General features: G+C 38.6%; 2 protein-coding genes across 4 annotated transcripts; one reads left to right on the top strand and one right to left on the bottom strand.

Moving 5' to 3' along the window:
- The first annotated feature begins 378 nt into the window (after positions 1-378).
- Positions 379-14052, top strand: GLT8D2 (glycosyltransferase 8 domain containing 2). Its single transcript, XM_082770056.1, has 10 exons — positions 379-659; positions 2560-2604; positions 3983-4078; positions 5262-5430; positions 7200-7317; positions 7890-7974; positions 10291-10403; positions 11131-11297; positions 12892-13004; positions 13874-14052. Exons 2-10 carry the CDS (start codon positions 2586-2588, stop codon positions 14044-14046), a joined length of 1053 nt encoding a protein of 350 aa, XP_082626182.1. The 5' UTR covers positions 379-659; positions 2560-2585; the 3' UTR covers positions 14047-14052.
- A 203-nt stretch (positions 14053-14255) lies between these two features.
- Positions 14256-27537, bottom strand: TDG (thymine DNA glycosylase). Of its 3 annotated transcripts, none has more exons than XM_082770026.1 (10): positions 27392-27493; positions 25864-26012; positions 22980-23209; positions 22409-22478; positions 20888-21023; positions 20711-20793; positions 20533-20627; positions 18821-18992; positions 18403-18531; positions 14256-16777 (listed from the first exon to the last, which is right to left on the bottom strand). In XM_082770026.1, the coding sequence occupies exons 1-10, from the start codon at positions 27442-27444 to the stop codon at positions 16638-16640; spliced, it is 1257 nt and encodes a 418-aa protein (XP_082626152.1). In that variant the 5' UTR covers positions 27445-27493; the 3' UTR covers positions 14256-16637. The 3 variants fall into 3 exon arrangements, with proteins under 3 accessions (XP_082626152.1, XP_082626151.1, XP_082626153.1); XM_082770025.1 differs by having other exon boundaries at positions 14288-16780; XM_082770027.1 differs by lacking the exon at positions 27392-27493 and adding an exon at positions 27517-27537 and having other exon boundaries at positions 14297-16780.
- Between the last annotated feature and the right edge of the window lie 4 nt (positions 27538-27541).

Below are 27541 nucleotides of genomic sequence, written 5' to 3'. Positions count from 1 at the left end.
TTGGGGATGATACAACTCAAGTCAGAGTGCATGCTCAGTTGAATTTTGCAAGTTTCACTCCATTTCATACTTGCAACAACTGTGCAAACAGACACTGGGAAAACGTTGGCTTTCATTTTGACTTTGGCATGTTGTTGTTTGGCTCTTGCACACTAGTTATTTGTTCACATTTACCACAAATAATGACTAGAAACCTAACCTGCAACTAGACTGTTGAAGTAACTTCTGGAACGGTTTGCTTCCTTCTCTTTCCTCCACCCCCTTAAGACTTTTTGTCTTGTGGGATTTGTTCGCAATCTGCTAGATGAAGCTCTAAGGCAAGTTTGCCAGATCTAGGGCTGCATCATCGTTCAGCACATCTGGAAGTGGTTTATGGGCTCTCATTCCTTCAGTGCCGCGTCTGGACTCTCTGCTATTCCTCAGCAGCAGAGAGAAAAGAAAACCAGCACAACTCCAAAGTAAACTTTGAAGAGTTTGAAAAAGGAATCGAATCTTAAAACTGTTTCTGTGCCCTGTAAGGCCCTTGTACAGGGGACTTTAAAGGAGGACGATGGGCAAGGAAGCTTTGGCAAGAGTGCTTACATCTGTGGGCTATCTAGGATCCAAGTAAAAAGCTCTTCTGGAGAAAGGAGTCCCGAATACTGTGCTGCTTTGAAGAGGTAAAAAGACTAATTAAGCAGGAAATATCTGAGCAGTAATGTCATGTTTCTGAGCTTTCCCTTCTGCAGCCCCTTGTTTTATGACAGGATTTAGCAACTGACTTAGGGACTGCCAGGTTATAGGAACTAATGTATAAATTCAGGAAAAAAATGAGTAAATATTTATAGGAGAATAAATATTCCTTTCTTTAAAAATCAATGGCTAGTTAATCTGAGTTGCTGAGACTTAGGAACTTTGTAGTTTTGGAATTCAAACTTTTCTTATATGAAACTTTCTGTGTTTAGATTTTAAAATTTAAAACATGGTTCAATGTATGTTGATTTAATCATCTCTGAAGAGATCATGAGGCTGTGACTATCCAACTTTCATTTTGCCCTGATCATCAGTGTTATTTGTGACTATTGTTACAAATTTAGTTAAAAGGCTGTAGTCAGCTCTACTGAAGTCAGTGAAAATTGCTACTGGCTTAAGCGAGGCTAAAAAGTTATTCCACGAGTGTAGGGTTTTTTGTTGTCTCTCTCCTTATCTAAATGAATAAGCTTTTAAGTGTCTAAGACTACAATACTTGTGTAATGTGCAAGAGAAGGGATTTCTAAGCAGCATATTTTTTTTTCAACTGATAAGGTTGTTTTCGTATCTATGTAAATTAATGCCACATGAAGAGAGCTGCTGGAATGCAGCCAAGTACTGCAGATGTGAAAGGAATCACAGAAATATTCCTCTCTCTACGATTTAGTCATCTGTTGGGATCTAAATATATGCAAATGTAAGTGGTTTGTAAACAAAGCCACATCTTAGCTTTATTTATGTTTTTATTTCCATTTTACTTGTTAGTCAAAGTAGAGGCTAATTCAGGATGCTCCCTCACCAGCAGCATTAACCAATGAGGGGTGCTCGTTTTTGTGACTCAAGTTTCAAGAATTTCTGCTGTTTCGTGTTCCTTCTCAAGGAATGAGAATGAACTTCATTTTAATACGTGGATAGAAACTGCAGTGTTTCCTTGTCTATACTGTAGCATATCTGTATGTATGTAAACAGGAAAAATGGGTTTTGATCTTGAAGATAGCTACAATTGTATAAGGGTTAGATCACACAGTTCAGTTTTCCTTCACTCCTGCCCCAAACTCTGATGGTGGTTTTTATTGTTTTTTTGTTTTTTTTTTTTTTTTTTCATAAATAATACAACTGCTGCCAGAACTTATGTGAATGTTGTCCTTTTTCCACAATTTCAGGGATTGTGTTCTTTCCTCTCAGGTACAAAGTTGTGGCCATTCTCACGCCTTGCTTAGAAGTACAGTTTTAGGGAAGGCTACTTCTTTATCTTAAGCATCACAGATGTGCTTAAATACAACCCATCTTGCACAAGCTCCCCTTTTACTGTTGCAGGAAGGATACTTCTCTTAGAAAATCTTTTCACAATTACTCTAAAATTTTCTTATGGTCTGAGAGTCACTGCTCCAATGTATGATACCTATGTGTTTGGGAACTGTATGCTAGCAAAAGCTTAGTATTCGTGATTGTTCTTATGTTTTAGGTGAGATCAGATATAAAGGCAGATGTATTTACAAATTGCACCAGTTGGTGTTTTTATAATTTTTGTACATTATTTTAAAATGTGTTAAAAATCATAGTTATTACTGGTGTAGCTGATTGGACTGAATTTATTAAAACAATTCATTTCAGTCTATTAGTAGGCTGAATATTAAAATATCTAATAGCTCTGGCTCAAAATATTAGTTATTTGTTGCAAGAAAGTTATTTACAAAGACAGAATTCTTTTACTGGTTGATAATGCTAAACCTTATCCCTGAAATATTTAACTAGTGTTCACTGCTTGTATTCATGATTTTTCCCTCTCTCTCTCTTTTTTATTTTTTATTTTTTTAAATTTTACTACAGACCACAGTTCATATCCAACAGAACATATGGCTCTTTTAAAGAAAAGTAAGAAAGATTAAAAACATTTAAAATATGTATTTTTAAAAGAGGGCAGAGATGTCAAATGCAATTTATCGTAAACCTGTTGTAACAGTTGCATGCAAATTTATAACTAGTTTTGCTAAATTATACTTAACTTTTATTATCAAAATAAATATTTTCCTGTAAACTAAATCAGCAATAAGTACAGCAATAAATCCTATTAATTTAATATTACTCACTACTTGCTGCATGAGACTGAGTGCAGGTAGCTGCCAGTTTCATGTGGGCTGTGCCAGGAGCACCCAACTGGACTTTTTAAACAGAACTCTGCACGTTAATACTGTTCATACTCAATATTGAAATGTGGCCCTGAGAAATTTGGGATTCTCATCACCTGTTGTGATCAATGACTGAAAATGGACGGCTGTGAGTCTTCAGTTATACAACCAAAATATCACTGAAGTGAATGGGCACTTTCCTCAGCTGATTTAAACAAGTGCAGGTTTGGTGATGCATGCATACCAATTTCAACTTATTCTCATGCCTAGTTCTGGTTAATTGGCCCTTTTGAATCAAACAGTTCAAAACTTTGTTCCCTTTGCTCTTTTGCATACCTTGAATATGTACCATCACCTTTACAATGGTACAAAGTAATGAAGTCAACCCAAAGAACTCCATCATCAAGGTAACTGTCGGTGATGGTAGCATATTCCTTCCCTGTCCTATCATTGAGCTGTCTTGGTTAACAGCTCATGGTTGGTTAATGTTGGATGGCTTAGGCTTGTCCAAGATAATCTGGTAGGAACTGGAAAATCATAATATACAGTAAGGTCTTTGCTTTTGCATGGTTTGTTTTGACTTTACTAATTACAATATCAAAATGTTTATGTATTCTCAAATATTTTTGGAACATACCTGGTTTCAGTGGCATGCTGGGTTTATTTTTCTAGTACTGTTAGAGTTTTGCTCAAATATACCTTGAAGATCTGCATGCTGAAATCAAATAAAATTTTATTTGGGTCTGAAGGAAGTATGAGAGAAGGAAAAAGCTAGGTAAAATAATTAGTTCTTGAAGTCCTATGATGTAGCCAATGAAAGAAAGTTCCAGGATTCTAGTAATACTTAGAAACATTACTTTGATATTATGGATAACCCGTGTGTACTTAATGAGTGAGCAAACAATCCATGAAAATCAGATAGTTGGAAATAATTGTAAAAGGACAGAGATATCATTACATTTTTAGCATAATGTTTTTAATTTGATCAAATAGTGAGAGAAAAGAGAAAAAAAGACAGCAAATACAGGTTTTGATATGTACTAATTGCAAATTTGATTTTTAAAAGGTACAATTAGTATTCTAGTTTTTAGAGTGATTGTTAACACATTCTTCCTTTTTTTCAGTTAACCAGATCTTACTGTTACTTCTTGTCTTAACTGTATGTGCAATTCTGTACAACAAAGTTCACAAAGTGCCGTCTGCATTAAAGAATGAAGCAGGTAAATGACTTCCATTTCATTTATGTTCCTGTTTGATATTTCTTACCTCTTCATTTAACATCTATTTTTCTTGTTATTATTAAGCCTGTTTGCCCTGCAGCAGATGAGCCACTTCAAATAAAATAGTAGGAGACTGATAGTACAATTAAGAATTGTCATCCCGATTCACACTTTTATCCAGATGTCACCGATGCAGATGGAAGCTGGTGGATATTCTTATTTAAGAATACTATTGGAGTTGCCAGGTGATAACAAACTTCAGTCAGAACTTGTCCTTTGGGAATATGCTTGGCCTACCTGTTGATGTCAGATAGATAATCAAGTATTATCAATATAATTTTCAGCGGAAGTTCTTGCTGGAATATTTATAGTGACAAAAACCCGCTTGGGTTGGTATGGTTGGACTAGTATGTAGTGTTTATACTAATAGCTTATTCACTGTTCCTAAGATAAACAAATTCTGTCTTAGTATAAACCATTTCTATTCAGTATGGTTTTGTTGGGCTGTTATGAGTTTAATGGATATGTTTTAACCATTATAAATGTATTCATACAAGTTCTGTAAGTTAGTCAGTGCTAGGGGTACAAATTTTCCTTAGCAGTGATGTGAGCTGTTTCAGTACTGTTCAGATTTTTTTCTCTTTTATCATTAGCAACTTCCTGGTGGTACAAAATTTTGCACTATTCCTGTCTAGCCTGGTTCCCAAAGAAGTGAAGCTCATGCTCTTCCACTACACCATGTGGTATACATGCTCTTCCATTATACTAGCTCTTCCATTTACCTCCTTCCTTTGATAATTTTGGAGCCAATTGTTCAATTTGTACTAAATATAACTGAGAAGTAGAAGTCTCAAAGGTATTCAAACTTCTTTAGGCTTCGTGGGAGTAAGCAGCAACATGGAGAACAGGGTGATTTGTTCTCCCATGGAGCAGAAGATACAGATAACTCTTTTCTGTGTTCTGTTTGGAAGCATCTAAGTCAGCCCGCATGTAGTTCTGGATTAGTGACAGCTCGCGCTGTGTGCCTTGGCAGATGTGGATGTGTAAAGGATGTGGGAAGGAAGTGGAGTGAATGTTATATGATTCTACTGTTTATAGAACTATGAGCTCACTCTTATGACCCAGATGTGATACAAAAAGATTCTCAATTTTCTATTATAATGCATAATTTTGTTTCTTGCAGTTGATTTGGAGAGTCCTGAGGAAATGGAAGAAGAAATCCCAGTCGTAATCTGTGCTGCTGCAGGCAGAATGGGTGCAGCTATAGCAGCAATCAGTAGCATCTACAGCAACACAGAGGCTAATGTTTTGTTCTACATAGTTGGGCTGAAGAACACCATCCCTCATATTCGGTATATGAGTGCTTTATTTTATTTCAGGCTGTAATTAGGATCAGGTTGTGGTTCTCCTTAGCATGAGCATAAGCTTTGGAGAACTTTCCAGGAAATGTTTCTTCCTTTTGTAGGAAGAAAGTACTTCCTTTTAAGTAGTGTCTTGGTAGCTGTCCCCAGGATTCCCTACACACAGGAAAAAGGATCTTTGTACCCTGCTTAAGGCACTTGCTGGTGTAAAGGGGTGAGAAATAACCATAACATGCCTGAATCTCTGCCTTTTTGCCTTTTGTTGGTCAGCTACAGAAGAGAGTGTGTAGTAAGGTAAGTAAGTGCATACATGCTTACTTGTCACAAGACCGTTTTGTGGCACTGCACGCAGCTCATATGAAGCTGTGTCTTTAGTTTCAGAGCAGAAAAGCCTGCTGTCTAAAGCTAATTTCAGGTAAGGGAGATGGGTAAATGTTATAAATAGAGGCCCAAAGAAGCTAGTAATTAAAGCATGTTTGGGTGCTTTTTTTTTGCAGATGTTCTCTAAAACAGGGAAATGGGAGAGGGAAGGTGTGAACCAAAGATTCAAATATTTTTTTAAGCAGTTCTTGCCTCTACTTCTGTAGCTTGTGTACTTACAATTTATGTCAAAAATGAAAAGATGTGATAAGTGCGGTTCCAGAGAGAGTTTTTCCAATCCAGTCCATCAGTAACCTAGAGAATAGAATGGAGTATGTTCTCTATGACTCTACAGTTGGCACAAAGTTGGAAGAGACAGAAAATATATTGAGTAACAAAGATGAGCTGAAAACAAATTCCAAATGAGTTGGAAAAATGAGCTGTAAAACATGATGAAATTCAGTAGAGGTGGAAATTGGTAATTGTGTTGAGTCAAGGTCAAGCAGGAGTTTGTTAGGACTTGCTAGATAACATGGGGACTCCAGTTGCATAATAACACAAGTACAATTTAAGGTAAGTCAGACAGAAGCTTTGTTAACTATGATTATAGTGAGAGAACGGGAGTGGAGGGATAGATGCTGTCTGTATGCTCTCCTACTGTGTATTTGGAGACCCTCATTCTTTGAAACACTCATTTTGAAACCTACACGACTATAACTGATAACTGACCACACTACTGTGCAAAAAAAAAGGGTAACGGAAGGCATGCTTCATAGTGAAATATAGCCAGGGATATATATGACCTCTGGAGATGTGAGAAAACTATTTCTGAGCTCCTAGACATTTCTACCACATCAGAAAAAGTATGGCATTTAGTTTAATGTGCCTTACTTCAGGAAAGATTTAGAAGAGAGGCCAATCGAACATCAAGCAATAATGACAGGAAATCTGACAAAATAATGAAAAAAATTAGTCTGAAAAAAAAAAATAATCCTTCGCTAAACTGTGAATATGTGACAGTCATCTTGAAGGACATAAAACTGTAAAAACGAGAAGACTGACCTATTTTTTAAAAGCATAGCAAATAGGATAAGAAAAAAATGGTCTTTAACCATAGCATGAAAGTCCAGGAAATAATATTTAGTGATCACAAAGGTGTAAAATGGGTTGCTTGTACAATGTGTGGAGTCTCTGGTTTTGGCACTTTTTTTTTTTTTTTTTTTTTTTTTCAGGTTAAACAAATGTCTGTGTGCAATAGCTGTAGACATAAGTGATTTTGTCTTGGGGTAGGATAGATGAAGTGAGTTTCCAAAGCCTCTTATTTTCCTGTGAGTCTGAGTTAACACTGGAAGTACTCTCCACCTGCTGAATATTTCTTTTATTACTTCTTTTAATCACAGAAAATGGATTGAAAATTCTAAACTGAAAGAAATAAAATTTAAGGTTGTGGAATTCAATCCCATGGTACTAAAGGGAAAAATCAGGCAAGATGCAGCACGTCCTGAACTACTGCAGCCTGTGAGTAAACAAACACCACACAACACATTTTCAAGAATTTAATGCACATTACAGCTTTTTAAATGTCCTAGTCTCTGTTCCACTACACAGGAGGGGTGCAACCCCCAAAAAAACACTTCAGGTCCAAATGCTAAGCTGTCACTCAAGAAGGAAAAGTGCATTGTAACAAGCTCCTTGCAAGTTTTCTGTCTTGCTGGCACCTCACCTACTTGGTGGTATAAACTTGGTGTTTTGAATGTGTTATATATTTAAGAATATATTAACAATTTATCAGAGGAAAGTTACACTAGTGCTACTTGTTTCTCCATGATGCTGAGTTGGCTGCATTTTGCTATGTCTGAGGTTAAGTTAGAGACTAAAGACTAACCTGAATGTTACCGGCTGTCAGAAGAAGCTGATTTGCTGGTGTTTTGTTGTACCATCAGCACTGGTAACGCTGCATCTGGAATACTGTGTCCAGTTCTGAGCTTGTCAGTAAAAGAACTAATAGTTTATTAGTCAGTAAAGAGAGACTAATGCATTAAACTGCTTTAACACTTAGTATTTCCTTTTTTCTTCCCCCTGTTTAACAGCTGAACTTTGTTCGATTTTATCTTCCTTTGCTTATCCAGAAACATGAGAAAGTCATATATTTGGATGATGATATAATTGTTCAAGGTAAGCTGACATCCAAAAAGCAGTTTCCAGCAGAATTAGGATTAAAGTTACTTCAGCTTTTATAGTTGTCTGGATATACAAGAGTATAATGGAAATTGAGGAAAATTCTAGGAGCATTGTACTTGGGAAAACTACAAAATTTCTGTTTATGTATTTAAAGGAAATTCTGAAGAAAACCTTCTCTTCATATGTGTTTTTGATAGTTGATTTTAATCAAAATCAACTGTATGGGTTTCATTTTAATTGGATTCGGTCAGTTGCTGAAAGATAAGGTATCATGGTTTTCACTTGGATGCTGTAGTATGTAGTTAAGTGTGATTTGTGTTTCCTGCTAGCATTCAAATTCCCGCAAATGCTGCTCTACTATGAGCTGCTTTATAAAATATAATTAATCTTCTCTGCCTGTCTCATTTTCTTTTACAATAACTTATTACAGTTTCTTCAACATGTATGCTTACTGGTTATCTCTGCTTTTTGTTTTTGTTATTCTGTCCTCAGTCATTAACAGTTAACTTTTTGTAAGGTTCTTAAGTCTTCATTTACACTCCATTTGCATAAACACTTTAAGCTGACCCCACCTCTTCACCTGCATCCCTCCCTCATGTGCCTGCACCAGCTTTCCCCAGAAAGGTGATTCCTTTCAGCCTGAACTAGCTTCCTGGCATGACTTAAGGCAGTGCTCCAGCAGAAACGACTGGGGTGACTGGTAAAAGAGGTGAGGTAGGACTTTCTCTTTCATTAGGGGTGTCAGATTGTCAGCTGATAGTGTTTCTGGAACCACAGGATAGAGGTGTAGTTTTACATTACAGCTAATGGTAGGCTGCTGCCTACGGAAGTGGCTTCTCCTGTCCGCAGGCAGCTCCTGTTGCCTCTCTTGTATCACACCTACAGTTGTGCAGCTGTGAAATAAGCTGACATTTTCTGGTTGACCCAGCAGAAGACTGGCCATATAACAAACAAACAAAACCGATCAACCAAAAAACAACAAAACTTGTTTTCCTCTTTACTTGCTCACCCGTGGGCCATGTAATCACAGGACCCAAAAGAGGGGAATAAAGATGGGCATGTGGGAGTGGAGGCAGAGGGAGGGTGCATCTGTTTTGGCAGCTGTTCCTCATGTTTTAACTGTAATGTGAGACTGCTCTCTATCAGATGTCTCTGGAATGGGAGTTCTGACAGGGTAAGGAGTGATTGGGAGTTTCAGGGTTTAACTTTGGGACTGTTTATGTGTTGGACAGTTATTTCCTATAGTAAGTAAGAATGAAACATTTTGGGTGTCATCACATTTTTTTTTCTGCTTTTTCTCTTGAAAAAACACAAGTTATTTAGAATCAGGACAAAGCACCTGATAAGGCTTGTTAATTTTAAACAATTACTAGCTGCCCCATTTGAATTATTATTATTATTAGGATGTAATTTCTGTCCCAAGTTTTCCACCTGGCTGGTGAGTTTGGAGAATTTTTCTTTCAGAAACAGTAGTTCTGCTCTTTGCAGTATGAGGAATGTTTTCAGTTTCTAGTCTTTTATCGAGGTTTCCTGCTAATAGCAGCTTTACTTTTTTATGGCCTACCTGTGGGGAATGGCCTACCTCAGGCTAATGGGCCTGCCAACTTAATTCATCTTACCTGTGACCCTTGCCAGTAGATTGAAGGGGTTTGGATGCAGGCTCCCCTAATTGCTGTAGCTGTACAGTGGTGGTGCTGTGCTTCCCACCGGCCCTGAAATCCTTCTGGCACAGTGGGTATGTGCTTGTCAGATGGTGAGTGAGGCATCATGCGTTACGTTATCTCCCTCCATCAGGAAGGAGCTGGGCAGTCTGGGAAGCCACAAATGTGACAGGCACCTTTCAGCTGGCCAGTGCTTATCAGTAAGCACTGGGAATCCGGGTATTTTACTACAAGGTACAAACACAGGAACAGAGGAAAAAAACTGATCTGTGAAGGAAATTGAAGAGACTTTTCTGAGGGATTGAAGTCATCTGCCCATGCCCTCTTTTTCCAAATAAGAGCTAATCGAATGCATAACTTTGTAACCAGCTTCTTAACAGTGTAATCAGCGGCTGCTTCAGCTGATCTTGGACTTTTGAACCAAATTAAGGATGTATTGAATACTGATGGCAATAGCTGAAGATAGACACCCATATATGGGACATAAACTCAAAAATTTCCCATATAGCAAAATTCAGCCTTCATTAACATCTGAGCTGTCCCCTAAAATTAATATGTTTGTAATTAACACGTGAGAACAGAAGTTATCCTATCAGCTATGTAGCAGAGAATAGGCTTGCTCTTAAGCTTTTCAACTTTGTGTAACCAGGTGACATCCAGGAGCTCTATGAGACTAAGTTAGCTCCTGGACATGCTGCGGCTTTTTCAGATGATTGTGACCTGCCTTCTACGCATGAAATGGTTAGAAGTGTAGGCATGCAGGTAAGGCGTCATTTTGGAACTCTAATCATGAATGTATTGACTCATAAGCATAACGTGATTTTATATATTTTCCTCAAAGTGAAAGTTTTTTTTTTTTTTTTAATATTTTTTGTACCAGTTTTACAGGTAATTAAGAACTACTTTCTGTAGTAACTCTGTAACGATATGGTGCTATCAGAATTGTTTCCTGTAGTAGTTTAAATCTTTGTTGCTCTTTGGATTCTACTAAATTATGTTTGGTGTTTTATTAAGTTAATTTTGCTATCAGTAGATCGTGAGCACTTCTGGAGTATTAAATGAAGCCAGAGTATATGATATTTGTAGTTTGTAGTAGTTGAATTGGGAACAAAACTCAGCAAAAGTATTTGAAAGCAAATTTCTGAGTTGAGTTCCCCAAAACTGTCAGTCCCTCTAGCATTACAGCTGCAAAAGTATAAAGACACATCATTTAGAGTAAGCTACAGGAAGAAAAAATGTGGTGAGGAAAGCGCTCTATTCACTTCCAGTGTGACAATGTCATGGAAAAAGCAGTTCAGTAGCTGGGCACACCTTGCCTTTCAGCCCCACGTCACATGGCAATTGAGACAGGTAATCATCACAGAAACTCAGCTTTGGAAGCACATACTTAGTCTCCATGTGGGCAGCATAGAGATGCGTTTACTCTCACTTTTATTGAGATTCACAGGGGATAAACATGCTTCGAAATTTTCTTTTTTTAACTTCCCAGAACACATACATGGGATTCCTGGACTACAGAAAGCAAGCAATTAGAGATCTTGGCATCAGCCCCAGCACCTGCTCCTTTAATCCTGGCGTAATTGTTGCTAACATGACTGAATGGAAACATCAGCGGCTTACAAAGCAGTTGGAAAAGTGGATGCAAAGAAACGTAGAGTATGTATAGAGAAACCTAGCTTTGTGCTTAACTGGAAATTGAGGATCGAAACTATAATTTTCTGTTTGTAAGCTCTTTAAAGTTTGCAACTTTAAACTTTATTTTGTTCTGTGAGATACCAAAGTAACTCATGTTCCAGAATTTCCATGTGGTTATATCTGATTGAAAGCGTACCAGAAAATGCCGCCTGGAATATTAGTCCTGTGTTTATTGCAAACCGCACTTAATCCTGAGGGACACTGAGACCATGTGGGGCTTGTTTTGATCCCACCTCACTTGGGACCAAGCCACTTAAAATCTTCCCTTCTTGAGGCCACTTTAGAGAAGAAGGAATGTTTTCTTGTTTGTGTGGGGTCTCCCCTACCATAATGTCAGCCAAACAGTAATTGGACACCCTACTTGTTAAATACCAATAGAAAACGCTGCTTTCTCTATAAACAGACCAAACTTGACATGAAGATAACTTTTTGGCTTTGACCACAAATAAGTCATGAACACAATGAATCAAACACTGTTAATTTTTAATGTTTGTTTCTAACCTGCATTTGCAAACTTGATGTTTACTTGTTTTCTCTGCAAAGAGTTAATTTTAAATTTAGTATTAAAACTAAATTGAAACAGATTTGCTTGTGCTTTTGGACTACCTCCATTATTGGTTACTTTCAGAACAAAGCAGGAGAGACACAAATGATAAGCATGTGACTGAATAAAAAGCTAAATGCCTCTCTGTCTCACTCTGCTTAGGTAACGTTACGAGAAGATATTGCTCTGATTTTTAAGAGCTTGAAAAAAATCCATGAATATTAACTGCAGGTCTTAATCTACAAAGATGATTTTCGATCATAATAAAACATTCATGTTCCTTTTAGCTGGGTTTTGAAGTGACCGTGAAATAAATTGCTTAGTTAGCAGCTGAAACAGTTCTGAAGGTTTCGATTTTTGTTGTTCTGTAGCCTCTAAGCCCCTCTTGATACTTTCCAGGTTTCCACCTCGTTGGGCTAGGCAGGTGACACGATGCTCCCATGTGCTGACTGGCCAGGCCTTAAGCACCCTGTGGCCAGACATTTGGCTGCTGCCTCTTAAAGCCTCTCCTCCCAGTAATGTTTGGCTTTTTCAAGCCCTGGAATTTTCACACAGTTCACAGGAAATTAATATCCTTTAGATGTTAGTTTATACTAACTAGATTGTCACTTCTGATCTGAAGTTAACTTACAGGTCTAAAAGTTGGGCAAGGAGGCAAAGGGGAAGAGAGAGAGTGAAATACATGAAAGCATGTACATTTCTGTAGCAAACAAAACTGAAATATGTTTAATTCCTTTATGTTGACAGTTTTTTTTTTCCTATTTGATTTTGCCAGCCTCATAGACTACAGGCAGCATCTGGAAGTAATTGGCTTCATGTTGGGTTTGCTTGGTAGCAACCATCTACTCAACAAGAATTGGAGTTGCAAATGCAAGCAACTAACAGCATTAGAACAGAATATGCTGAAAATAAGCGTGTTCAAAATGCTTTTGAATTTTACCAGAATACTTACATTTTGATCTCCAGACCAAAGACTCTGAGTGCGGTTTTGAATACTTCATTCTTTTGCAGGGAAAACCTCTACAGCAGCACCCTCGGGGGAGGTGTGGCGACCTCTCCAATGCTGATTGTATTTCACGGAAAGTATTCTGCTATTAATCCTATGTGGCACATACGGCATCTTGGTAAGTTTAGCTTTCCACCATTTGCAGTTTGAACTAAATAAAGTGAGAGTTTTTAAGATTCCAGTGTAGGATGTTACATTACTTTACCTCACCACATTACCTTATAGCTCAGACTGACATTATGTAACCCATGCTTCCTCCTTTTCCTCTAACACTCACTAGTCCTGCTTGCTTCAGGGTAGGGCAGAATGTGTGCATAGATGTCCTGGTTTCAGTTATAAATACCACGGCTGCGTGGTATTTAGCTGCCAGCCGGGTTAAACCACGACAATATCCCACTGGTAATTGTCAAATACCTTAACAGGTCAAGCAAATAAAATAGCTTTACCCCTCCAAAAATAACTAGTAGTCATTAAATTAGATAAGAAGGGAAAAAAAGGTACCAAGGAGAAAACTACATGATTGAAGACCAACTAATATATATTGTCCTAAACCATGGAAAGAATATATGAAAGATGTGAATATCGTCACAGAGACTGAAAAAAACTGACATTTTTAGCAGCTAGAGTAGAAGATCATGGGACACCTGGCAGTCTTTGTGTAGTCAACATGTAGTTAGCATTCACAAGGGAATGGTGAATTATCCTGAGAAAAAAAAAATAATAGCTTTATATATAATAAAATGAATAGTACAAGGAATGTTTTTAGTGAATCTCAGATATACCAAGATGTTGTTGAGAGAAAACAGATTTTTCAGATGCAGAATTAGAGGTGTTAATTGAAAAAATGCTGCTCTGTCATACAAATAATTGTCTATTGACAAGTAAGTGGAACCATACTAATCAGACTTATTTTTATAAAACAAAAGTTTAACTGTGTAGTGTCTTCCATTACAAGAAACTTTTATTTTTTTCCATGTACCCATGCAGGCTGGAGTCCCGATACCCGTTATTCAGAACATTTCCTTCAAGAAGCTAAATTACTTCACTGGAATGGGAGATATAAACCTTGGGACTATCCCAGTGTTCACACTGATCTCTGGGAAAACTGGTTTATTCCTGACCCTTCAGGGAAGTTCAAATTAACTCGTCCTGACAGCTGATACTGAAAACACTTAATGCATTTATACTTTGTTTTGCAGCATGCAATAGTTTGAGAAGCAACATGCCAAACTGTGTAATTAACTGATTTTAGAAAACTGAGCATTTCTTAAATATTGTCATAAAATGACCGTCAGTTTTGAGGGCTTATGGGTGGAGAGGGAGGTGGGAGAGTTAGTTATAGTTCAGATTATCCTGACTTTCAAATGAGGTGAGGAAACAAGTTTACTTGACAATGAAATACTTTCATTAAATATTTACAGAGGTGAAATCAGACAATGTGCTTTAATGCAAGATCTTTATAAATAAGACTCCAGTAGCTGCTGGCAGAAAACTGACACAGGAAATACTTGCAATATTACATATAAGGTGGCTTTAGTCTACTAGCCCCAATTAAACAGCCCCAAAATAAAACTTGTGCAGCCTTTTAATATGTTGAGTTCAGTTGCATGGTGACTGTTCTGCAGTGTTTCTCTGCAGAGTGCTGTACTTGTGTATGTAGTACGGTCTGACTGCACCACAGTGTATTCAGAGCACTGCTAGCAAGATGCAAAAGCATATTCAAAGACACTGCGATACAATTCCTGATTTTATTGTGAAACAGAGATAGATTTAAGACAGGTTATGAACCTCTGTATTACTGTAATGAAAAGAGCACCAGTTCTGAGGAAATACATAGAAATTGCAATATTTAGTGAAACGGTCATTATATACTTAACTGTATTTTACACCCAGATAATCTAGTAGGTGCCTCTGGTCAAGAAGAGACCTTTCCCTTCAAATCAAACAGGAGAGCAGTACAGTAGTTACGTACTACTGTACCACCTAATCAGCAGTGCTAGTTACATGCTTCTGATGTTGCTGAAAAATAAAATTGAATTGTAACAAGTCCCTGATATGAGATACTTAGAGCACCTGCAGGAAAATGTCCATGTAAACAGCAATACATGATACAGTACACATTAAATAACAGACAAGACAAACCCTATACCTTTTTGACAATATATCGAACAGCTTTATGCTGGAGCTAATCAACATAATCATAATGCACGCTTCTTGATTTCAGACGCTCAGAATTAAGCCACATAATTTGGGAAGAAAACTGTAAACATCATGCCTGCCTCACAGCAGGGTGACAGTGTGTGATCTCCGTGAGAGATGTTACAGCAGGATTACAATCTATGCCAACTACTTACACTCAATGCATGGCAACTGTCAGTGGCTGTGAGGAAAGGATAAGACTGGTACAGGAATTTCTGACCAGCATGGACTGTGGAGATACTGTTTGTATCTGTTTTTCAAGTATGTGAAGCACCTTCTCTCATAAGATCATCAAAACTTGAATGTTTTGATCAGCTTATTGCTTTTACTTCATCTCTTCCTCACATAATAAAAGAGGGAAAGAAGATGATAGTTAGGCACAAGCACGGATTCTCATTTCTTTCTCAGGCCACTAGTATCAGCCAAAAGTGTGTATTATTTCAGCAAGTTCCAAAGAAGAGAGCTCTAGTTCCAACAGCTGACTTCTTGTTCATGGAACAGCTGCCCTTGTCTTCACCTTAGTATCTTTCACTTGTAAGAGTAATAAGAACACCCTCTAAGGTCTTACAGATTGAAGATAAATTAATGTTAAAAACAACTAAACCATAATCTTCTTTCACCCTGTGCTAATTGTACCTGATAGAAATAACATGACTGTAGATATTTTTACAGGGAATATGGTCTTTCACTTCCCTGCAAGGTAACCTATTCTCCTGCTAGAGGTCAGGAGTCAAGACTAATCATACAAGTGACTCAGACTTTAAATGCCACAGATTCAAGAACCACTGTTTTTTAAGGAATTCCAGTTCCTTACATTAGAATTTAAGGGGAAAATAGAAGGAATGATAGGAACAACTTACCCTAAGACAGCTCAGCTAGAATATTTAAGGTCCTGTCCTGCGTGACACAAATTTTCCTCCCCAGCATTTTGACTTGCGATGTCTCTGCTCCATTCGCCCTGAATATGGTCCAATCACTAGACAGACAGACCTCTCTATTCCTGCCCTAGAAAATACTCAGTACTCACAGCTGCAGACATTCCGCAATTTTTGGGAAGTAAGAAGGTTTAAAAAGCACAATTTGTTTAACTGTGCGTAATTAAAAACACCACTTCATGTAAGGTAAGGGTACACTTCCCATTTTCCCCTCTAGATATATAAAAGGACCATGAGATACCCAAAACATTGAGGCATCAATAAAAATTATGCTGCTGTTCTTACTACTACATTACAATTCATGGAATAAAATTAACGCCCCAAAGAAATTGACACAATGAGAAAGCAATTTGTCAAAAACTGCAAGAAATGACATACATTAAATATAAAACTCATATACAAAAAAGGCTAACTTTTTTTTTAAAAAGTTTGTGGACAGTTCCTTAAAGTTACCTAGTTCGTTGATTTGAGCCTACCACACACTTACTTTGGACTATAATAAAATAACTAAGGGAGATAAAATACTATTAAAATGCTTCAGTTGGAGAACCGAGGTACCAATCTTCACCACTGCATTAAAACTGCAGCATGTATGCATAGCTGAGAAGAAACAGCCCTTACGCACTGCTTCCCTCTGGTTCTTGTGTCATGCCAGCGTTGAACTCTGGAATCTGGTCTGCAAAGGACTGTGTCATCCACTGTCCATTAGGAACTTCACCAAAGGATGATGACCCCTCACAATACTGTGGATTGCCTGCTGCTAGAAAACAAACACAATAAAATATAGAGTTAAAAAGTGCAGTTGATACCATCAACTAAAATCAAGGAGTTAAAAATAAACATCCCCCCAAACATCCCTACCCCTAAAGATATTTTCAGTTTCCATCTTTCATTCTACTTATCAGCTACCTATTCAGACTCCAACTTATTTCCTTTAAGTGTCTACTTCTGTAGATCCAGATCATTCTCCCCAGTTATATTTTCTTCATATCTTCTTTGAAGAGTGAATTTAAGGGTGGTGTATAGGTAAATTAAGAGTCTAAATGTTTAAAAGAATACTTATTTTGCAGTGTTTCCTAGAGAAGAAGAACTTTATTTATAAGGGACATTCTCTTAAACAAAATATGGTAGACAATGTAAGTTCAATTTATAACATAAATGAGATTAGGACTAAAATTCATGACTTCAGATGAAGGTGACAGTTACTGCTTCATAGTATCATAGAAGGGTTTGGGTTGGGAGGGACATTATGGACCACCCAGTTCCACCCCCCTGCCATGAGCAGGGACACCTCCCACCAGCCCAGACTGCTCAAAGCCCCATCCAGCCTGGCCCTGAACACCTCCAGGGATGGGGCATCCACAGCTTCTCTGGGCAGCCTGTGCCAGTGCCTCACCACCCTCTGAGCAAAGAATTTCCTCCTAACATCTAACCTAAATTTCCAGTCTTTTAGTTTAAAACCACTACTTTGTCCATTTTTTTTCTTTAGCCCCCTTTAAGTTCAGAAAGGCCTCTGCCATTGTTTTTCATGTTTTTCTAATTACAGTTGGTGGTATTTTGGGAAGTAAAATTCCCAACTTCTTAATTACAGCAATATCACTACATTCATCACTCTGTTCTTATTTGCTTGTTTTTTATTTACTCACTATGTTTCCAAAAGAGTCAGGACTAAAAATCACACTTTACTCAAGAAGTTGTATGAACTTCAAGCAGAGAAAACCTACAGATAGTGGAAGTTTGTTTTTCTCCCACTCTTAAACTGCTTCCACACTAAAAGCTGAAGAATACCAAACTGCTGTATGGTCTGGGTTTTGGTGATTTCCCACCCATAATGTAAAAATAGTAGTCTGTCTTCATGTTATTCAAGGCAAAGTGTATGGTCACTATACCAGCTATCCTAACACATTACATTATTTGGATGACACCATTCAAATATTCCTCCTTCATCTACCCCACCAGTAAGGGAACAATCTCCGTTGTGCTTTGTATTGTACTGTGATTTTATCTGTTTCACCATTCTCTGTCTTTGCTTTCCTTAGGAATGAAAAAAAAAAAAACAAACTTTTGTCTGGAGAACATGGTGCGTTTATACAGAAGTCAATGCAATTGAAAACAGTGACTGTGTAAGTCACTAGTGATCTCTGTCTCCCAGGATGTGACAGACAACAGTTAGAAGTTACAGATAAATGATTTTAAATAGAGAAAATGGCTTTTCTCCCCCCTCCATCGCAGAAAGACTGCACATAAGAGTCTAACTGATGCTATACTTTATTGTATGAGTTGTGGAAGTGCTGAAAGGGTAGAAAATTTAGTATATGGAATGTTAATAAAAAGCTATACATAATGGTTTACAGACCGAATGCCTCAAGCACCACTCCTTACCAGTTCCGTTTGAAGAGAAATTGCACTGTTCACTTTCATATGGTGCACGATCACAGTAAGCTCCTCCGTATGCTGCTTCATAACCTGGATCATATTTTTCTTCTTTGACAGCCATCTTTTTAGCATCCTCTGCAGAAGGAGAAGAGTTCAAGAATTAAGAATAAAAATCACAGAGCATTTTTATAAGAGAGCATTTGAACAAACAGCCACGCATTTTACAAGGTAATTCCAGCTCTCCTTAGATGATTAAAGCTGCAGTAAAAAGAGCAGAATCTCTAGCTCTATACCACATGATTTAGGGTGGATGATACATCTCCCCCCACACACAAGATTTTTTTTAATTTCCTTTTGCTTGTGCATCTGCTAGTTGTATGTCACGCTACACCTTTATAAAGCACTAAGAAAATAAACACCATACCTTGTGCAAGTTGCAAGTCGAATGTGTACTGCACTTCCTGCACCTCTGTGTTTGGTGTGATGCCTTTCAGTTGATCCCTTAAGTCTTTTAGCTTTATGTAATAATGAACCTTATCTTGTGCACGAGGAAACTGAGCACATCTTGCACTGGATGATGGCATAACGTAGCAGAGCTTGAGACACGGAACAAGAAAAATAGCATTACTGCTCCCTGAATTATTAGCTAATATATCCTGCATCAAGAACAACTCAACAGTTAAGCTCATGTTATTGTTTTAAACCTCTGTACAAACGTCAGCTAATGATGAAGGTGGTTCTGGGACAGGACAAAAGAAGCCCTTCTTTTTTCCCTGCCAGCAAAACATCTTGCCCTAAAGACAGAGGTTGATTATCAGCTGTTGAAACTAGGACAATTTTCACCACTTGATTATGTGCTGCAGGAGAGGTAGTGCAAGTGTGTGTTACAATACTTAAAATCTACAAGTGTATGCCTGAGAGTGGAGCACACGACAGAGCTCTCTGAGCAAGTGGAGTTTGGAGCCAGGAAGTCCACAGAGGAGTACGTGCTAGTATGCAAAATCCCCACCCCAGTCAGAAAGGCATCACGGGTTAATTAGCCTTGCTTCTTGGCCAAGTACGTCTGCATCATGCTTGCCAGGGTTTGAAATTCTGGAGTCAGCATGGGTGAAGCCAATTTAAGTGTCCCTGTCTCTGCCAACAGCCCTTTCTAAAGGCTTGAAGTTAGTTCAGAAAGAAGGAATTGTATCCAGTGCATTTATTACAGCGCAGAATTTCTGAACAAGTACTTGTAAACAGGATTATTTATCTTTTACAAATACTACTTAAGAGGGAAGCATTTTATCGCCAACAGCCCTTTAGACTCCAACAGTAACACTCCGCCATTAGACTTGAAGCACCAGTAATTTGGGATAGATAGAAAAAGAAAAACAACCCAAAAGTTTGAACTGAACAGGCAATGAAGCTTCGGAATAAGCTGCCTGGGCAGGCAGTGCAATTGACTTTGCTGGAGGTTTGTAAGAGCAGGTTAAACAAACCTATTTGTGATGATACATAGCTGGTCTCTTGAGATACCTTCCAGCAGCAGATGTCTGTGATGAATGAGGTATTTTCCAGCGCTAGATGTCTATGATTAATGCACTCTTCATCAAGATGTTGTACTTTAAGTGTCTAACTTAATTTCAAGCTGCAAATCAGCTTATAAAGACTGAGTCTGATTAAAGTGCTTGGGCATGCCCAGAGCAGCAGTGCTGTAGTGTGGAACAGCACAATGATGGATTTGCTATTCTTTCTCCTCTACTGTGGCACTACCCGCACCACGGTCATGTTCAGTATCAAGACTCAGTGGCAGCATACAGAGAATTGGACACAGATAATCAGAGGAAAGTAGATGATGGTTACAAGGGCATGCACGTTTTATTCATATTTTAAATACACCTCAGAGAATGAGCTACCCTACTAGCCATAATATACAATTCCCTAAATAAAATCTTCAAGTCTGATGAAGCTGTATGAAAGATGTGTCTGAAGATTGCCCAATCCCACTTTCTCTGTTCAAGTAAAAGCCTTTCACATTCCTTGTACTTTGGTCAAACTTTGACATTACTGTAAGTGGGGGTAAGCCCTAAGATTTCATTGCTTTTGGAACAACCCAAATGGAGTGCTCTGCTGTTGTTCTTCAGTATCAGTACTTACAGTTTCTGTATCTGGCACCTTGTGTGGCTGCAATCCAAATTCCAAGTTCTTAACTCTTATTCCAAAAACTTCTCTACTAAAAATTTCATAAATACCTAAAAATGAGAAGATGATGGGATGAGTAGACAAAAAAAAAAGCCACTGATAAAACAAACTCATTCAAAATTAAGATTCTCACATTTTCCATTGAAAGCTGCTATACGGGGTTTATACTTTTGTAATTTCTGCATCAGAATTCGCCCTCCTTCCCGAAACTCTTTACTAAAAGAGAAGGTAAAAAAAAAAAAAAAAGAATCATTCAAAATTGTAACAATTAATTCATTAACAAGTGTGACATTCTCCTGTGTTATCCTACCTGGAGAGGTCTTTGCTTCCAGGTGTTGTCCTTTCCACCATGTTTGTAAACCCAATCCCGTATTTATGTGGTAAGGTGTGATCATCCATATGGTTCAGCTGTTCATTGCTTAGACCAGACATGAAGAGACACTTCCCTGAGAAGTAGGAAGATATGTATTTGTCTTTAAAAACAAACAAAAAACAAAACCAAAACCAACCCACACCACCAACAAAAACATCTATTGCCCTATCTACATAAGTTTAAAATGACCAAATTCACTTCACCTATTCCAAGAGGACACAAAATGCCCTGTGAGCAACAAGACTCCCTCACCACCATCACTGGTATGGAAAGCAGACTTACACTCTAGAAGCTCAGTATGGAGCTTCACATTTTGTAAATCACTTAGAAAGGGTATGAATGTGAATACGGATTTTAAGGGAAAGACCTGGCAAATGTAAGGAGAAACAGTTTTGGTTTACATCTTTGTAATTGCTTCTTGTGCTGGGCTCTCTCCAACAGAACGTGTTAACATCTTATATCAACAGTTAATGTAAAAAAAAAAGTATAGTGTGTGTGATGTACAGTGCCAATCTCTTAAGGACAAATTAAGCACAGGTAGTTCTTAATGATCCAAGAAACTTACAGATGCTTGGATTTGTCAGAGCACGTATATCTGGCCTGCTTCTTGGTAAAGAACACTAGAAAATATAACCAAGCCTGATTTACTGGTCTGCTGGATACCTGAAGCATTTTGGCTGGAGTATCACAGGGCTGCAAATTAGCCTACGGGGAACTCCCTACCACCACAGGTAGAATGACTCCCACCGAGCAAACCAGAGTATTTCAACAGAGTTCAGGTATGAGAACGTGCTGCAGAAAATGTTACTTAAATGCAAAAACACATTCGAAAAAAACCCACAACTGTCTGGAGAATTGGGTATGCTAGATACATATGCCTGCTGGGAAAAGGCAGTGGTTGTTGCTTTTTTTTTTTTTTTTTTTTTTTTTTTTTTTTTTTTTAAGTTAGAAAGCTTGTTCAGCAGAAATGAGTAAATGCAAGAAGAAAAGGGTTTGCTGAAATACTTTCTGGGGAAAATGCATGTAGTCGTATTCTGTATTAGAAACTGATGCCTACTCACTTACCATTGTTAAGTCAAGCACTAGAAATTGAATTTTTTATTCCTTATATTGCACACTAACACACTAAGAAATTATTTACTAATATAACCTATTTTTATTTACTAATATAACCTGTTAAACTGCATTTACCTGACAATTCTAAACCTGCATTGAAAGTCACTGATTACTCCTCTTTTATTTTATTCCTTTTTATGTATGCTGTTTGTCAGAAAGTTACAGCATTTAAGTCAATCTCTGAGTGTTAAAAGCAAAATCTTGCTGCCCACCCAAAAAAAACAAAACCAAACTGGTTTAAAGTGCCATAAGTTCTAACAGGGCTCTACAAGTTCAATAAAAAGACAGGAAAAGAAAAAACATAAGGAAATAGTTAAAAAGAAAGGAAAATGAAAAACATACAAAAATGGTTTCCAGGTCCAGGGTAATGATGTCCTTTGTAAGCTGCCATCAAGCCAGGGTTTATGCCAATCTACAAAGCAAGATACCAGTCTGTTTTAACGATTAGAACATGGCTTTCTAGTCAAAAATGTCATCAAGTTACAGCCAGGAAGCTTATTCAATTCTCCGAAGTCAATAAACAAAACCACGTTATTGATATCTTCCATCACTAGTACAAAAAATTGACAATTTTAGAGCAGGGTCTCATTTAGAGGTACAATGTCAAAGGAGCAGCTCGTGGCATGTTTTATATAACCACTGGTGTAGCACTTCCAGTAAACTGTCAAGTAATGGGCTTCCATGACTATTTAGTATACGTAAGCCTTAGACTTCTTAGAAATCAGAATTATATTACTATTAATTTTAACAGAAAATGCAAAGCAGCTATACACACAGGAAGCAGTTCAGATACTTTATCTTGCAAGATCTTGCTGTATAAGTAATACAGATGAGCATGCAGGAGGAATGTAAGTCACAACCACTGCAAGTGACGACGCAGAGCATTTCTACCAGGTCTTTGTGAGCTACTTACTATTACGATGTCCAGATCGAAGGTCAGGATATCAGGTAAAGTCTTGGTCAGAAGTTCAGCTTCAGATACTCCATTAAAGCGGTCCACTTTTCTTTTGACTTTAAAAGTATCTGTGATCTTCTCCTGTTTGCCTTTTGACTTAGTTGGTTTTTCTTTTTTAGCAGCAGGCTTTTTGGGTTGCTTTGGCTCAGTTGCTTTGGCTTTTCTCTTCCTTCCTCCTTTTTTAACTTCTGAAACACAGCAAATATATATTCTGTACATTTCAAATGCTGCAGCATGGACATTCAGACAGACTGAACGGAATGCATGAATACAAAAAGAAATCAAACAAAAATTTGTCTTCAAAATTTAAGAACTTAAACAATTACCAGATGAATTTTAGTTTTCCAGGCCCAGCACGGAGCCACTTTTCGTGTCTCTGCACCACAGGCACACACTCTATTTACAGGCAACTGCACTGAATTAGGATACAAGCAAAGAATAATTTCTTGGCTAGGTTATGTTGCTTACATGCTGAATGCAACAATCTTTTGGAAATAGTTTCATTTCTTTTGGAGAATATGCCAGAGCATAAAATCTTATTAGCATTATAGATTAAAATCTTATTTAGCATTCCAAACAATGCTAAACTAAATTATAGCCTACAATCCACACTTCAGCTTCCAAATATGAATGTTTGTTATGGATTACATATCAAAGAAACCAAACTGCACACCAAGAGCAACAGGTCTCAAATATTACCTACAGTGTAAGGTATAAACTTGTCAGACAAACAAACACAGGAACTGAGCACTGCATTAGCTATTCACAATTTATCATTTACAGAACAGATACAGCTCAGTGCATCATATGGCAAGGCTATGTATGAGAGCTTATAGGTCTCAATTTGAAGGATTGACACCAAACAATTTTTATTTACAAAATTCAAATATAAAGTAGTCACTACCCACTCAACTGAAATTTCCTTGTCTTCTGGTCCCTTAAGCTTGGAGATTGAAACAGCACAGGTAATAGTCACAACACAAACCTAGAAATCACTCTCTATCGTTGTTCATTAATAACGTCAAGTTGCAGAACACCACTTGAAAATAGGGAAACTTACATGGCAGCAATCAGCAAAGAGCCAAAGTAATCTATTAATTTAACATTGAGACTTCATCATGTTTTCAGTTTCTAGCTGACATTCTCCCTCAGAAAACAAATACGATTGATACTGAGGCACTGCCCTAAGCCTGCTAACTTCTTGGGGGGCTGTTTTTGTTTGCAGTCAGCTTTCTTGCAAGAAGCAGGACAAAAGCCACGTGAAATTCCCACCACACCCTTGGAGCAACTGCTTAGGAAAGCTGTAGTAACAGTACTCCAGCCAGGAGAGTCACAAGAAGGAAAGACAAGAAAGGTGCAGACTTGGTGAGGCATACGAGCAGCTTTTCTTTCCTATCCCTTGAAGAACTAGGAGGTTTTCATGTAATGACCAAATGCAGGAGAGTCATCCAGCTCAGAGTAGTTAAAGTATTTCAAATGAGGCAGGATAAATTCTCCTAATTCTCAAGCTGGTGAGACACCTACCAACCAGACACTGCCATGAAAGATGAACTGCCTGGCCACAATGCCAGGGCAGCCCTTCAGAGGGCAATCCTGAACATTTTCCTTTTTTATCACAGCACGTAGTTGGACGTCAAATCTTTGCCTTTCATACACACTCCTGCAGATTTAACAGCTATTTGGTAAGTTTGCAAGCCCTGCCTTCCAAGGCTTTATTCAGCTTCCAATTCTTACAAAAATATTAGTGAATAGCTTAATAATGCGAGGTTGAAGTCATCTAAAAATACTTGAAAGTACAGTCCCTGTGTTCGTGGTAACTCACGTTATTCCAAGAATAAAGCTGCAAAAGAAGCCTTACCATACAGTATGGGGGATGCACACTAACTGCAGTGAGTAATGCAGTGAATGAACTCAGCAGTCCCATCTATTTAAAAATTGAGCTTTCTTCCTAGGATTTCACCTGGCCAAGCATTACAACTTATAAAGAAAAATTGAAGCTTTTCAAAGGATGCACGTAAGCAACATCATTGCATGAATAGGCTGCTGTATTGCTTTGGTACATAGAGCTCTGACCACCTAGGTGTTAAAAGCAAGACTAAACTCTGCATTCATATTTGCTGCAGAATCGGAATTTAAGCACGGCAGAAACCACTGCCTTTTTAAGTGGTAAACAGCAGGCATAAGAGTAACAAAGTTTCTTTCCTTGGCATGGTTACTGTGAAATCTAACTCTACAAATCCTTAGTGAGAGAAAAGAAAGGCAATACACAAGTGCATAAAATACAGAACTTGTGTCATACATGGGACAGATTCCATAATTTTTTGTATTTGTTTAAATAAGCTTCACTGAAACAAACAAACAAACCTTAGCGTCTATTAGCAATTCAATATTTGCGGTTGCAACACACTAAACCACCAGCTAAATATTTCAAACAAACAATATCATACTGTACTTCTCTGGCAGAAATTATAAATAAATAAATTTCAACTGAGCCTGGAAAAAAGAAAACTTCCTTCTCTAACATAATACCAAAACCCACAAAGTCAGCTAAAAATGATACATTTACCCATTGAAGCAAAAGCCTGATTTTCCTGGAACAAGATAATTTTGTGAGACTGAACAACGTGAATGCTATGACCAGGGTTTTCTTCTCAGCTTTTTCCTTGTACGATAACAAATGTTACTAGAAGAATACAATTAACCAAATACTTTCTCAAAGAGCACCAAGGAAAGGAAATCCAACAGCTCTAAGGAAGCTGTTTATTGAGACCAATACAGACGCATGTTTTTTCCAACAACTCCTAACAGTTTTGCTCACTTAGTGTAGGCCCAGTCAAACTACCTTTAGGAGGTTCCTGAGCTAACTCTGGCTCTGGCGTGCCCTCTACAGTCGGCTGCTCAGTCATGATTTCCATGTTAGGCGGCGCTGTCATCATTTGGTGGAATGGAAACGTGTAAAAAGCTTGAGCTTGCTGAAGGTACGCGTAGTATCTTTAAAAGGGAGAAAAAAAAAAAAGACGTAAGTCATCAACAATTTAGAAATTTAGTGATATTTTAGTGATATTTTAGCCCCACTGTCTACCAAACAACTCTCAACAGAATGGAGTTGAAACTCTTTGGCCTTCTAAAAGTTTCCCAACTTTTCGATTTCTTAATGCTACATCGGTTACTTTATCTGATGTGACAACGAATGGATGGATGAATCATTTCGGGCTACGGAAAATTACAACTACACAAATCATCAGTTACAGTGCAGATTATTAAAGAGCTTTAACAAAGAGCGTGGCAGATGCTGTCCAGTTATCCCACACTGGATCCTAACACAAATATTGCTTGTATTTGATGCTCACACACACGGATTCGATCTCCATCTATGCACACAGACATCTTGCTATTTACAGCTTTTTGTGCCACATATTTGTTAAGACACATACAAAGCCCTCTCACCCCCAAATAAATTCTGCTTCATACTATCATTCCCTTGTGCCTACGTAGCTGCTTTGCTTGTGAATTACACGGCAACACAAATACATTGAGCAGACGGCACAAACAGTAAATTTTCTGGAAATATTTTCATGAAAGCTATTCAATAAAAACATCAAATAATTTTTAGGTGTACGGAAATAACTCAAAGGCCGCCCTTGCGATGTGAAGGGGTCATCCTCTGTTGCGCAGTGGATATTTAATAATCTTTAATAACCACCTTGTCAGTCAGATTTAGGCTGGGGCAGCCCGCAGGTGTGCCATCAGGCCACTAACTGCGACCCAAGGACCTGCCCTGAATCGGGGAGAATAAATTTGAACTTTGGTGCCCAGGTTTCTGGGGGGCTGCCTGGCAAAGCGGCAGGGGATGTGCTGGGCACAGCGCAGCCCTCAGCAGCCGGCACGGTCGCATTTTATGTAAAATACCGATGCGGTTACTGAACCCAACAAGGCAGATTTCCAGGTTTACATAGGAAAGCGCAGCCGAGAGATTAAGAGCCTGGTTCATAGCGGCCTAAATCCAGAGCAGAGCAGCGAGAGAGACGCGAAGCGAGAGCAACACGAAGGCGTCTAAGCCACGGGTGGCCTCTGCCAAGATGTCTCCTTGTCACGCACGTCTCATTGCTGGGAACATGAACGAAATCCCCTTCCCGTGAAGGAATTGCCACTACGGGCAAGCTCCCTTTAACCGCGAGGCCTCACAGGGGACGGCAGCCGGGCTGAGGAGATGAAAGCCCCCGGGACCCCCGGCGCTTTGTTCTCGGTGCCCGTCCGAAAAACCAAGCGTCCCCTCCCGGGAAGGGAAGGGAAGGGAAGGGAAGGGAAGGGAAGGGAAGGGAAGGGAAGGGAAGGGAAGGGAAGGGAAGGGAAGGGAAGGCCGGCGCTACCTGCCCAGCTCCTCAGCCTCCCCGCCCGGCCCCGGAGCGCCGCCGGCGGCCATGGGGCTTTTGTCCGCGCCGGCCGCCCCCTGCCCGCCGCCCCCTGCCCGCCGCCCGCTCGCCGCCCGCCCGACCTGGAAGCGGTCTCGGTGCCCGGTT

This window comes from Aythya marila (assembly GCF_965140915.1).
Source record: "Aythya marila genome assembly, chromosome: 1".
Lineage (NCBI taxonomy): Eukaryota > Metazoa > Chordata > Aves > Anseriformes > Anatidae > Aythya > Aythya marila.
The sequence above is the reverse complement of the archived record's forward strand: the minus strand, read 5'-3'. Positions and strand labels throughout refer to the sequence as shown.